The 13,953-nt window shown below is 43.2% G+C and overlaps 1 protein-coding gene across 1 annotated transcript in view; it reads left to right on the top strand.

The window, feature by feature from the left end:
- The window catches only part of LOC147728786 (uncharacterized), a 408,842-nt gene that overhangs the window by 233,357 nt on the left and 161,532 nt on the right, over nt 1–13,953 (top strand). Inside the window, exon 3 of the mRNA XM_086962560.1 lies at nt 9,588–9,953. Within this exon, the coding sequence (XP_086818686.1) occupies nt 9,588–9,953 (366 nt within the window). The remainder of the gene's footprint in view (nt 1–9,587; nt 9,954–13,953) is intronic.

The following is a 13,953-nucleotide window of genomic DNA, read 5'->3' as shown; positions in this document are numbered from 1 at the left end:
TGCTGAATTAATTTTTGTTGGCTTTCAGACTCTGGACAACCAGTGCTAAAGTGCATGTGCACTCCTCTTAAAATATGGTAGCATTGGCATATCCACAAATGGCATATTTAATTTACTTATAAGTCCCTAGTGAAGTGCATTACATGTGCCCAGGGACTGTAAATTAAATGCTACTAGTGGGCCTGAAGCACTGATTGTGCCACTCACTAAGTAGCCTTTCTAACATGCCTCAGGCCTGCCACGGCAGAGCCTGTGTGTGCAGTTGCAAACGGCCATGTCGACCTGGCAAGTTAACCCTCTTGTCAGCCCCAACCTTTTCTTTTCAATACATATCATTCACCCCTAAGGTATGCCCTGGATCGCCCAAGGGCAGGGTGCAGTGTATTTGAAAAGTAGGACATGACTTTTAAGTTTGACATGTCCTAGTAGTGAAAAACTCCAAAATTCATTTTTTACTACTGGAAGACTTATCTATATCATAAGATAACATTGGGATTACCATATTACATTTTATAAGTGTAATTTTCAAGTGGGATGAGATTGGACCCCAAGTTTGGTGTCTCTCGGGAATCACAATTTAAAATCAGAACTTATTGTGCACTCGGATTTTAAATTGTAATTCTGAAAATGCCTCTTTTAGGAAGTTGGCCTTTTCTTACGTTAGCCATTTGGTGCCATTTCCCTGTCTCTGAATACACATCGGAGGTGGGTGACAGCTGGGCTTTGTGCATTCCCATTAAACAGCCACACACAAACATAGCTTAGATGTGACTTGATGAGTCTTAATGGGCCAATAAATGGCTTGAAGGGGTAGCAAAGCTGAGTACTGCCTCACTTACACCTGAATAGGCTGTTTCCTGCCTACACGCAAAGGGTTGCTTACCCCTCTTTAGTGAGTCTGGAGCCAGGGTAGGAAAGAAAGAGACTTGTGCACTTCAAAGTCATGAAGTCTCCCCCACTTCAAAGGTCCAACTGGGTATAAGTACTGTACCTCTTACACCACCAAATCAGAACACTTCTGGAACTGTGGATATTCTACCAGGAAGAAGGATGTCCGTGCTGCCAGTAGGGACTGCCACTTTGGTGACCTGCATTGCTGTGTTGACCTGTTGCCTGCTCCTTCATGCCTGAAGGTCATAAGGACTGGATCTGCATCTCTATATCCTAGAACCTAAGTATCTCAAAGAGCTTGTTGGCTTACCTCCTGTCTCTGAAGTCTCAGGAATATCAAAGACTTCACCCTGCAACAAGCCTCAGGACTCTTTCTACTATGAGTCCTGCTCTGCCAAATGGTGCCAATCCTAGGCCCTTGGAAGTGAGATTTCAGTGCTGCAATCCAGAAAACCCACGCATCGCCCACATAGCGCCGATCAGAACCTGGGCATTTCGTTTGAGGCCAATGTATCGCTGCTGCTGCATGAACTGCACTGATGTCCATCGAATCTTGACTCTCGCTGTATCTTCGACTTTGTGCAGGGAGGAGCTGACACATCACATTCATCTGTGGAATCAACGGTGATGCATCACCTCCTTTACTCTATGCATCATCCTCGACATTGGCGAATCAAAGGCACTGTTCGGCAGGCCAAGGCTGGTCCCTGTATTTGACCCACACTCCATCGCAGTCGTCCTGACCTTTTGGGTTTGCCCCGATCTTTTGCGATCAGATCGCCCTAGTTGGCATCCTTTGTTTCTAAGCAGAACAAGAGACAGAGGGATCCAACTGAGTTCAGTAAGGCACAGAACTGACAAGTGCACCTTCAGTAGTGGGACATTGTCCAAGTTCTATCACCTAAGCACGGAAGTCCATGAAGGTATTGATTAGTCTACCCTGGCTTTAGGTCAGAGGGGGGATGTGTTGGAAATTGCCCTTTATACAGGGACAATCCAAACCTTTTGACTTCCGCCTCCTCTATTTGCTGAATTCGTTTTTGATGGCGTTAGGACTCTGGGGACTTTACCACTCCTAACCAGTGCTCAAATGTGTGCTCTCTTCTTAAAACATGGTAACATTGGCTTATCCACAATTGGTATATTTGATTTACTTAAAAGACCCCAGTGAAGAGCATTACATGTGCCCAGAGCCTCTAAATGAAATGCTTACATTGGGCCTGCAGCACTGGTTGTGCCACCCTCTTAAGTAGCCTTTCTAACATGGCTCAGGCCTGCCACTGCAAAACCTATGAGTGTAGTTCTAAACTACCATGTCAATATGGCAAGTTAATCCTATTGCCAGTCCTAATCTTTCCTTTTTAATACATATAAGTCACCCCTAAGGTAGGCCCTGGACAGCCCAAGGGCGGCTGCAGTGTATTTAAAAAGTAGGACATGAACTTTTATGTTTTACATGTCCTAGGAGTGAAAAACTCTTACAGTCGTTTTTCACTACTGCATGGTCTATCTCTCCCATAGATTAACATTGGGATTACCTCATTACATTTTATAAGGGAAATTCCCAATTGGGAAGAGATGGGGACCCCCAAGGTTGGTGTCTCTGGAATCACAATTTAAAATCTTAACTTATGGGGAAGTTAGATTTTAAATTGTAATTCTGAAAATGCCACATTTTAGAAAGTTTACATTTTCTTACTTGAACCATTTGGTACCTTCTACCTGTCTCTGAATATACGTCTGGTTTAGTGATAGCTGGTCTTTGTGCATTCCCTATAGACAACCACATATAAAAGGGAGCTTAGGTGTGACTGGTGGGTCATCCGCATCCTGATGGGCCGGAAGGGCAGGGGCTCTGTGTACTTCAAAGGCATCTCTTTGAAGTCTCCCCCACATCAAATGCACAACTGGGTATAAGTACTGGACCTTAGATTCCTCCAACCCATTACACTTCTGGACATGTAGATACTCTGCCAGGAAGAAGGACTGTTGTCCTGCTGAAAGGACTGCCACTCTGCTGGACTGCTTCTCTGCTGGACTGACCTGCTGCCTGCTGCCCTCCTTGCCTGGGAGAGAGAAGATCTGGACTTGAATCTCTCCAACCAAGAACCAGAGTGACTCCAAGGGCTTGCTGGCTTGTTTGTCTCTAGTTAGAAGTCACAGGGACATTAAAGACTTCCAGCCCATGTACCTACAGCACTTGGACTCTGCATCTGAGAGTCTTGCCCTGCCAAGTGGTGCAAATCCAGTCCTGTGCCCTTGGAAGTGGGTGTAGAGTGCTGCTCCAGTAAAAACCCATGCATCACTGTTGTTGCGTGACTTGGAACTTGTACATCTTCCTCGACGCTGGCGCATCACCGCAGCCGCAAGGACCAAAGACATTGCATCGCCGACTGTGCGGCGTATATCGCCAACAGTTCTCGATGCATCCTCGGCTTACATGGCTCGATGACAAATCGCCTACACTTGGGGTTTGACGATAACGCATCTCTGACTTGTGCAGATCGGAACATACGCAATGCCTACATCTGAAGGGATTGACGACGACACATCGCATTCTGCTGCGTCTCTCATCTCATCCTCGACATTGACGCAACCGCGAACGGAGGAACTGTTTTAGCGGGCCACGGCTGGTCCCTGTATCTGACCCATGCTCTATTGTGTTCGGTCTGAACATTTGGATATGACCCAGCCTAGCGCAACCAGATAGCCTTGGTTGGAGCTTTATGCTTTTAAGCATTGCATTTAAGTTTATTCTTTAAAATTCATCTCTCCGGCTATACATATTGGATGTCTGTATTTTTGGTCTTATTTTGTTCAATAAATTAAGCTCTAATTTTCTAACTAGGTGTGGTATCTATTTGTGTGGTGTTTTCACTGTTTTACTGTTTGAAGTGTTGCACAAATACTTTACACATTGCCTCTTAAGTTAAGCCTGACTGCTCTGGTTCAAACTACCAGAGGATAAGCACAGGTTAATTTGGGTGTGTATCTGACTTACCCTGACTAGGATTGTGGTTGCTGCTTGGACAGGGCGCATACCTTTGCCAACCAGAAATCTCGTTTCTAACAGTAGAACAACCCATTTTAAATAATGATGCCAAGGCCCACATCACATAAAGTGAGCACTGAGAGCAGGGCCGGTCCTAGGATTTGTGGGGCCCTGGCCGGAATAGGAACATGCGAGGCCCCTATAATTTGCGTAAGATTTAACTTGACAGGAAGTGACCACATAGGAGGTAATATCAATTGGACATTAATTATATGGCATTGTTTGAAGCCACTTTGCAAGAAGCAACTTACCTAGTTTTGATATAAGTAAAATGGTTAGAAATAGCTTTAAAAATCCTAATAAAATACGTACATACATTTTAAATCTTAATAAGTGGATATACATTAAATGAATTTAACCTAGTTATTGTTCTCTTGAATGGGATGAATGAAAATCTGGCATTCTGGCACTAAGAGTACTCAAAAGGAGAGGTGCAGACTCTACTAATGTGGAGAAAGGACAGTTTTAAGTGTTTTTCCCAAAATTTGGAATCACGCCATAGCTCAAGAGGAAGAGAGTTTCAGTCCAGCACAACTAGAAAGGAGAAGGCTCTGTCTCCAATCAGGACCATCTAAATTTTAGGATGCCACAGGAGTTTGAATGGCAGAGGACCCTTTTAATGCAGTGCACAATGACAAATAGATAGTGCCTGGCAGATGAAGGGTTTCAATTCAAAAACACAGCATACAGCGGAAAGGTGAGAAGAAATAGAATTGCAATGCAGCAGTCTCAGATGAGGAGCCTAGCACTGTCCTGAATGATTTGAAGGGTACTGAATGCGAAAAGGCGGGAAGCCCAAGAGAGAGGGAATAATAATCTAATGAGAAGATAACTGACTGCACAACAGCTTCACTGTAGTGAGAGGGGAGAAAATGGATGATTTTGTAATGCTTATGGATGTAGTAAAGCAAGTGGATGAAACATGGTTAATCTGTTCTGAATAAAATAGAGAAGATGCAGGAAAATGAATCGAAGATAGTTTTGCCGACGCCACCAATGTGGGTGATTGAGCCAGCTCCACCAGCCACCAAAGAGAGCACCATATGGTATGAGATCGTTTAAAAATGAGAACCCTTGATTTGTCACTTTAAGGTTTTAATGAATTTGTCTTCATTCAGAAATCAACTGTAGCATAAAAGTCCAAATATGTTCTGGGGCAAAGACAGATCGCTACTGAGGGAAGTCATGTTTGGGTATCAATATGCGCTGAATATCAGCAAGAAACCAAAGTACTGTATGAGTAAGACTAATTGGGAATCGTATAGATTTAACAGTGGAGACCCAATAAATTCCACAATTTAGAGGTTTAGAGCATAATAGAAATAAGTGGTGAGTGAATTGCTTCAGATTTCTCAAATCGGATACAGGTAAACCACACCAGGGGGATACTTAAATTCCAGGTTGTACTAGTTGATTTATAAGCACTGGCTGGGAAACAGTGTCAAATGTGGTTCTAACATTTAGTAGTATTAAGGCTGCTCTAACTCTACGAACAAGAGTCAACCACAAATCATTTGATAAAGCACAACTGCTACTTCAAACTCCTAGAGTTGTCAGAAGCCGGCAGATTGTTAATGAGTAAATTATGTTTTATAAAAGAGGTTTGGAAGTTGACTTCTTTTTTCTAGGATTTAAATTTCTCTTGCTGTTTCTGACCCTTCTAACTTCCACCTCTCCCCTCCTGTCTCATCCCGCCCAACCTCTGACATCTTTCAGTGGTCCTGCTTTCTTTCATCCATCTCTCACCAATACTTCTCTCTCCACTCTGCTTATGTTCTCTAGCTGGTACTGTCTCTCTACCACACATTTTATTCATACACTCCCCTTCAACTCTAATCTCTCCCCCAGCCTCATTACTTCTTTCCTTGTTCTGCTTCATTTACATCCACCTCTCCGCTTCCATCTTCCTGGAGCATCTTACCATTTCTTGTTGATGACGACCCTTTTAAATTCACCTACCCCTCAATGCTCGACTCTTTTTCTTATCTTTCCCTCAGCTTTCTGTGATTGAATCAAGAAATATAAGACAACAACTGACTTACATCTAAAAACAGCCAAGGGTATTGTTTTTTTGTCAATGCCTGTTTAAGATAAATGAGTAACAACAATAAATTATTTTACGTTTACCCTGTCACTGTTATGACCAATGAGTACCTCCTTCACACACATTTGCACAGAATACCAACTGCAACTGGAATACAGGACCGTTGCTCAGTGTGCTCCTCAGAGAGGCCATGTATTGAATGACCATGTATTCTGGACACCTTTTTGACCCACAGACAAGCACAGTGTGAAAGTTGAACTGCCTGCATCCTCAACTCCAAAGCACTCAACTGTAGCCTGTTATAAACACCTGGAGGCGACTCACTACGATGTGTGCCCCATACAAGAATAAAATGCTGTGAAATGAAATACAGAAACACACATTCTGGACATAGCTAACACTCTTGGGGAATGCAAGATTAAGTAAAGCATGTGAAATATAAACAGGAACAAAATCGCTGCCATGGATTACCCTATCATGCAGTGTGAGACTGGGTCAGGAAATAGGCCTGGCACTAAAATAAAAGTGGCCCCCATTAGTGATACAATTATTGTGCAGATACTGGATCATTGCTTTTGCAGTTAAAGTAAAGGACATGAATTTAGGGTCCGATAGGGGCCTGCTTCAATGTCCATTTTAATTAACCACCAGGTAAAGAAGAGGCACCCAGCACACTTCAAGACCTAGTCCAGACAATTTTACATTCGGATTGTGCTCCTCTTCGTGCACCACTTGTCTGGCTGCTGTTCTCACACCGATCTGCTCCCCCGCCCCCTCTCACTTTATTGCATTTTTCGTACCCCTTTCCTTCACCTCTGTGCTCCTTTCCCTCATTCTGGGTGAGCTGAGTGGTTTTCATTGAGAGGCGCAGTATTCTACCTTTTGTTCTGTGCCCTGCAGGTTATCCTGCTTTTCATTCAAACAGGGGCAGGGGCACTTCAGAGGAGAGGGCTCTTTGATTGCCTGTCTGATCGCTGCTATCCTCATGCAGATGCAGCGATTAAAAGAGAGACGGACCAGCCGGCAGCTATTGATCAAAATCCCCTGTGCCTCCTGGGCCCCCTGGGCCTCCAAACTCTGAAGTTTTTGAAAGCGCGAGGCCCCCTGGCAGCGAGCCGGCGTGGGGCCCTGGGCAGCGGCCCACGCTGCCCATGCCTAGCGCCGACCCTGACTGAGAGTGCTAGGGTAAGAAAGTCTATACCAGTGCTTTGGGTTGTCTGGTGGCTTAAGTAGATAACGAGCTGGAGCAGCACTTTTTACCACCTTAGACAGTGGTAAATGTTGCTTATTACAGGAATTTTCAAGGCATGTTCTGCTTTTGGCTTGAAATGTAGCAGCATTCTTTGACATATCTAATCAAGAACTTTATTTTCTAGTTGGTGGAACAAAGGCAGAGAAAGCCTAAGAACAAGCATATTTTCGATCTTATTCTGACATTAAAATATAGTGCTTAGCACCAATATTTTTCCATTTTGGAGCTCTCAACATAGCAAACGCTAACGCTAAGATTAACCAATTTAACGCTACTTATTTTATCATCCTTGAAAGGAACAAAGACTAAGTCAACTTGACAGACTTCATTGCAGTGGGTGGCGACCACCAAAACTCATGTTAGGACACATGGACTTCATTTGTTTAAATTCCTTGACATGCGTGCACAGACTGGGTCATACAACTTTATTTTTTTTCTTGGGTGTGTAGCAGTATCGCTTCCAGTACTGTATTGGCTGTGGCTGCATGTGCCCCAAGTAGGCCGCTATGCTGTCCTGGAAAATCTTTTAGAGGCTGGCAGGCAGCCCAACAGCATGCCAGCCACTACCCTGGCAGGCCACTTGCCAAATAGAGAAATGCCTGCCAGCAAAGCGACACTCTCTTTGCCTTCAGTGAAGCTCTTGGTGTGACGGCTCCACTGAAGGCATTGATCCTTGCCAAGCAGCCACCATGTTTTTGCACCCACAAGGGAAACCAAGAGCTTGTTTCTTTAAGAAAAACTAATGACCCTGATTTGTAGAACATTTTCTCCCAGCACATAAGAGTAATTCTTGTGTATTTGCCTTCCCGCAGCCACCATACAGAGCATGGCAGTTCGAGGCAACGAAATATTTTGATGCTCGCCATGTTCTAAATAGGAGGGCAATGTTTAGAACAGTGCTCCCTCTCTGACACATTCTAAATAACCCCCTTTTGCATATAGGCTAATCATCCAACTGAAACTAAAATACAAGGTGTAAAAAGCATTTTTATTTGAGAGCTAAATGTTGTAGGGAATATTGTGTGATGTCAGTATTATTAGATGGACTTTGATGTAAAGTGTATTCATTTTAGCTTCTTGAGACACTGAGACAGCATGTGTTTTGGCTTCTATTGACATTAATGCCATTTGGAAAAGATATAGACTGTTCCTGAGGGGCTGCAGCTCGGTTTGGCTGTCATTTTCTGTCTGTGTGTTTACTGCTTTTCTCCCTCAAGTGTGCCCCTTCCTCTTCTGCTGGTTACACAAGCAGGAGGCTGCCTCCACACGTAAAACTAAAACGAGCAAGGGCCTTTGAAATCTAAAATGTTGGGTTTGCATGGATAGTCAAAGACAGATGGTTAACATAGGGTCGGATTATTTGTTCTTGAGCTGTCCAGGCAGAAACCCACCAAGTGCATCATCTGTGACTCTTCCACGTGCATGCCGCCAGTCTGGCTAGAGTTTGAGCCATGATCTGACCAGTGAAGGCCCAACTGGGTCTCATCCATCTTTGGTAAGCCCTTGCCATCACATCATGCCGAACAGGCAGATAAAGGAGCAAATGTCACTTTTGAAGGAGAAGGTGGTGTGAAGACATTAGATACGAATCAGAACAGCCAAGTGTTAAGAGCCAACAGCAGTCTGCACCCAAGCTGAGTTGCTCTGTAACTGAACATACTGAAATATGCACCATTTAGTCAAATATGCCTAACGCCTCCCCTAGGTATCATATTTGTGCAGTATGCATCCCTCTTCTATTAAAGGTTGTCCTCATACTATTTCAGGAGTGGAACCTTTAGATACACATCTCATCAAATGCAAATGAGTTCTGACCTGTCCCCTTAGGCCTCAAGCAGACATGGATGTGTTAGGACACTATTTTGATACTGGCCCCTAGTCCTCTTCTCTTACACAAAAGAGAGCTCTGACTTTGGGCGTTAGTGTTGTGCTCTGTCAAGACAAGAAATGTACCACACTAAGGGAGGGTGGTGTGCATGCTGATATCTGCTGCTACTGGGATGTGAGTTCCCTAAATAAATGGAAAAGGTGTAGTTGGAAGGTAGATTTATTTTCCACTGTAACACTATCTTCTCCCCAACCACCCAGCTTCCCATTTGCTTCTCTCCTCTTATTATCTATTTTCTTTCTCTCCTTCTTTGCGCTCATATACCCTCGGGTCTTGTTGGTGGTAAGCAAACTCAGTAAATACATTATTACATCGGTAACCTTTCACAGAAAACAATAATATTACCTGGGCAGGAATAATTTACTGAGGTGACCTAGCTGCAATCTGATATTTCTAGAACATTTTCTGGGAGGTGTTTCTTTGTGTCTTTGATAATGTTGTCCCTTTTCTTTTTCACTAGACAATCCCCCCTCCCGCGTCATTCAGCTGGATGCCATTCCTGCCAGGCTTGGGGGATCTGTCACCATTCCCTGTGGATTCACGTATCCTGAGGAGCTGGATTTCAGCAAAGATGTCAAAGTTAGCTGGAAAGCGGGGTCAGGGGATCTCTGCCTGAACTTTGGGTACATCTACAATCAAACTGATAACTTCGTGGATAAGGAATACACAGATCGCGTTAGACTAGTTACAGACCCAAGGGGGAATGGGACAAGTTCCCTTCACATAACAGGTCTGAAGGTAAATGACAGCAGGAGGTACTGCTGCAATGTGCTGGTGAAGGACAAATGGATTTCAAGTTCTCACGGGACAGAGCTTGTTGTTGGAGGTAAACATTGATTTTCTTTTTTAATTGCCATACATTTTCTGAATGATTACAAGTATGACCGAAAGGTCTCGATTCGCAATCATGACAGATATAAAGAGAATAAGCCAAGTCCTACAATAACAAACATTCACGATGCCATTTAAGACTAAAAATATATTTTAAATCAAAATGTACAAGAGGAATACTTTTTAATGTATACAGCAAGAAAGATGTAGTGCTCTTGGTGAGGTAACCAACGCTCAGTGTGTTGCATGTTCTTGTGCGTTAGAGGTAGTTTTAGGTGGGATCTCTTTAAGGGTTGTGTTATCTTTCTAATGTCATTCTTCAGACAGTTTCATTACTTATGTTCTGGATCTAGAATTGTGGGGACTTGGGAGCTGACTGCCTTGACTGAAGGCAGGTACTCGGCTGTCTTCCCAATAAATCTTCAAAACGTTTTCCTGGACTCACTGGATTTACTACATGGTGCAAACATGTTAAAAGTATAATGATCTTTACGCTTGACTATTGAAAGTTAGGAGGAGAGACGTATTATAACTCTATTTTTAAGTCAACATTACATTGACATAACATTTACAACACCTTGCAGTTTCCTTAATATGCCCGTTTGTGTTCACATTTTTCACATTTTGATTATAGTTTGTTTTTTATATACTGCTGCTCTTACTCTAGAGGTGATGATGAGTTTTGCAGTTTACAAATCTTGGGACTTGGATTCCTGGAAAACCAATTGGTATGGCTAATTTATAGGTTAAATGGCTTCTTTATCAATTGATGATATTGTGTGAATGTGAGAATGAGTCAGTAATAGGGTAGGAGAGTGAATGCATGGATCATTGAGTGACTGAGGGCATGGCTAATGAATGGGTGAGTGAACAGATGAATGGTTGAGCGCGTCACCTGTGAAAAAATGACACCAGAGCCATGCTTAAATTTGATGGCTAAATGAGAGGTCAAGTCACTGAATTTCCTGCACATCAAAGTGGCCACTTCTTGGCTCTTAGGATCTCTGCCTGTTAAGAGTGAGGGTCTGTGGTATACCCGAGTGAGGGACTTGGCGATTGCCAAATGTGTTCTTGTACATAGGAAGCTGCATGCTATTGTATCTCAAAGAATAGTACTTCATTTGAGATGGTGGTTGCTGGTGGGGATCACTGGCACCTTTTTTTGCGACCAGAACATATCTTTCTGCAAGAGATGGAAAAACAAACAAAGTAGAAGGACGGAAGAAGAGAAAGACGGATGAGCCATCTGGAAGTTAGAAGGCAGAAACCTGTTAGAGTGAGATAGAGGGACAGTGAGGGTCTGGTAGTGGATTAAAGATGCATGAGGTGGATTCAAGACTACCAGCCTTAGTATTTAGTGTGCCGACATTTAACTGCAAAAGACACGCAATTGATGGACGGAATGCAGCAAGTTTATGATCAGAACTTAGGGCGCGGCGGCATTCATGTCGTTACAAGTTAAGCACTGTCAAAGAAGTGTGACGTTTAGACTGCGAGATTTCTCAGTGAGTACATTGCTCTCAGTTGAGACCTGGTGTCACCTATTCACATCTAGACAAGCCTAATTTAACATTTCATCCTCTTGAGATTAGGAAACTAAATACACTTAAAATGGGTCAAATTAACACCTGTTGAGTGCAGTGCTTCAAAACATCAAACCTGATTTTCAAATTAGAATAAAATATATAGAAAATAGTTCTGGATACACAGGCATTTTGAAGAGCTGATATGAATTTAACTTTGCATAAGAATATTGTATTGCGCCTCACTCTACTGACGAGTACCAAATTCGAGGTCTGGTATTCAGTGAGCCACACCAAGCAGAAAAGGATTTATTCATCAATAGTTATGCATAGGATTTTAGGCACTCTGCCTGATTTCCCTAGTAAACTCCCATGCTGGTCTCTGAAGCACCCACTGAAGATGATGTTCTATTTGATTGCTGAATAATTGTTACTAGGGATCGTTTAAGGTAAGTGCAGGTTTCAGCCCGTGTGTCCTGTAAGAGCAATCGCTCGGGCTTGTTGTCCTGCCTGTGCTCAAGAGCTGGTAGCCCCCATTGGAGATGACTGTACATTAATGTACATACATGGTATTTTTGAAGCATGATCCTTGAAAAAAGATCCAATCAGCGCAAGATTGATGGGTAGCCGGAATCTACAAGCTAGAGTGGAATGTTACTCTATTTTGATGTAGTGTTCCTTTAAGACAGTGATACTCAAAGTACGGCCCGGGGGCCGCATGAGGCCCTCTTGACATTTATATGCGGCCCTCCTGGTCAACAACAGCCCAAGCTGCTGTTTAATTGCTGAGCACTAACATTTAGAAAAAAATGTATATAAACAGGCAAGCATTTATTAACCTACATATAAATTCTTGCCCATTTATTTAACATTTTGTATACCCCCTTTTACAATCCTTGACACACCCAGGCCCCCTATTGCCACCCTGCTGACATCAGTACGGCCCTCGGTCACACCATAGACCCTACTCTGTGGACCCTGGGCAAATCTTTGCGAGTACCCATGCTCTAAGAGATATGTCTTCAGCTCTTTCTTGTGGCCTTTTTGGAAACTTGTTTTTTTAAGTGATAGGCTCATATGAAAGCTACACTTTTGAGCTGGTAGTTCCCTGTGCGGCAGGTATCACCTTCTGCTAAAAGATGGCATCTACATTTAGTAAGTGATAGATCAGTTCACTGATAGACTTGTGCGTTAAATTAGTTTCTTCTTAGCTCAGAAGATCTGAATGAATGAATGAATGAATGAGGGGATTTATAAAGTGCATGATTACTACTTGAGTATCCCGGCGCTAGGTGTGTGGCAAATATTGAAGTCAACGACAATCTATTCTTTAAACAGGTGAGTTTTCAGTTGCTTACGGAACGGCTTTATGTCTGGTAGACTTCTGAGCAAAAAAGGAAGTTCATTCTAGTCTTTAGCCACCAGCAGTGAACAGGCTTAGCCACCCCACATTTTCTTTTTGTGCGTGGGATGGACAGAAGATGAGCCATCTGCGTGCGCAGTGATCTTGGTGGGCAGTAGTTGTCAGTCTTTGTGGCTGATAGCCGGTGCCTGTTTTGTAGAAGGCCAACTCTGCCACTGTTAATGCTTTAAAGATGATCCTCTTCTTTACAGTGAGTGATCAAGGTGTGTTTTGGGAGATTAAATAATCATTGAATGGCCATGTTCAGGACTTTTTGTAATCTATGTGTCAGGTAGTCTGGTAGTCCTTTGTACAGAACATTTGCATAGTCTAGTCTGGATAAAATCAGTGCGTGGACAACTGTTTTTGAGTGAGCTTCCAAGGGTGGAAGTTTGATGAATTTCCTTAACATCCTAAGAATTCAGCACAAACTTTTGACTACGGTTATAATCTGAGATTTGAGGGATAGGTAGGACAGTGGACCGGCCAAGCCGTTGTACAACCTTGGATGGGGTCTGATCCAAATAGTAAGACCTCCGTTTTGTCTGGGTTGCATTGTAATGTGTTGGATTTGACCAACCCAACACTGCTGTCATGCAGGTAGCAAAGTTTATTTTAGCCCTGTAGACATTACTGTTATATGTTAGCAGCAGTTGGGTATCATCCGCAAAGGAGACCACCTGGATGCCCAAGGATTTGATGAGTTAGGCTAGTGGGATCAGATGTATATATTCAAAAGAGTAGGGCTCAAGGCTGAGCCCTGAGTTACACCATATTTAATATCTTTTGTTTCTGAGCGGAATAGGTTGTGCCAGACCGCCTTTTCCCTTTGTTTTCAAAAGAATCATAGCAAGGCTAAGGCCTTACCTTCCAACCCAATGGAGGTGAGGCGACATAGCAGGATCTCATGTGAGATGAGGTTGAAAGCCGCTGAAAGGTTGAATAGGATCAGTGTGGCATCATGTCCAGCATCTATTGTGAATTTAATGGAGTCTGTGATCTCCATCAGTGCAGATTCAGTACTGTGACGGGTTCTAAAACCGGATTTTGAGTGAAGATTCGTGGTTTGA

Source organism: Lissotriton vulgaris, chromosome 3_1, assembly GCF_964263255.1.
Source record: "Lissotriton vulgaris chromosome 3_1, aLisVul1.2, whole genome shotgun sequence".
Classification (NCBI taxonomy): Eukaryota; Metazoa; Chordata; class Amphibia; order Caudata; family Salamandridae; genus Lissotriton; species Lissotriton vulgaris.
Note: the sequence above shows the minus strand (reverse complement) of the source record. Positions and strands in the feature narration are given on the sequence as shown.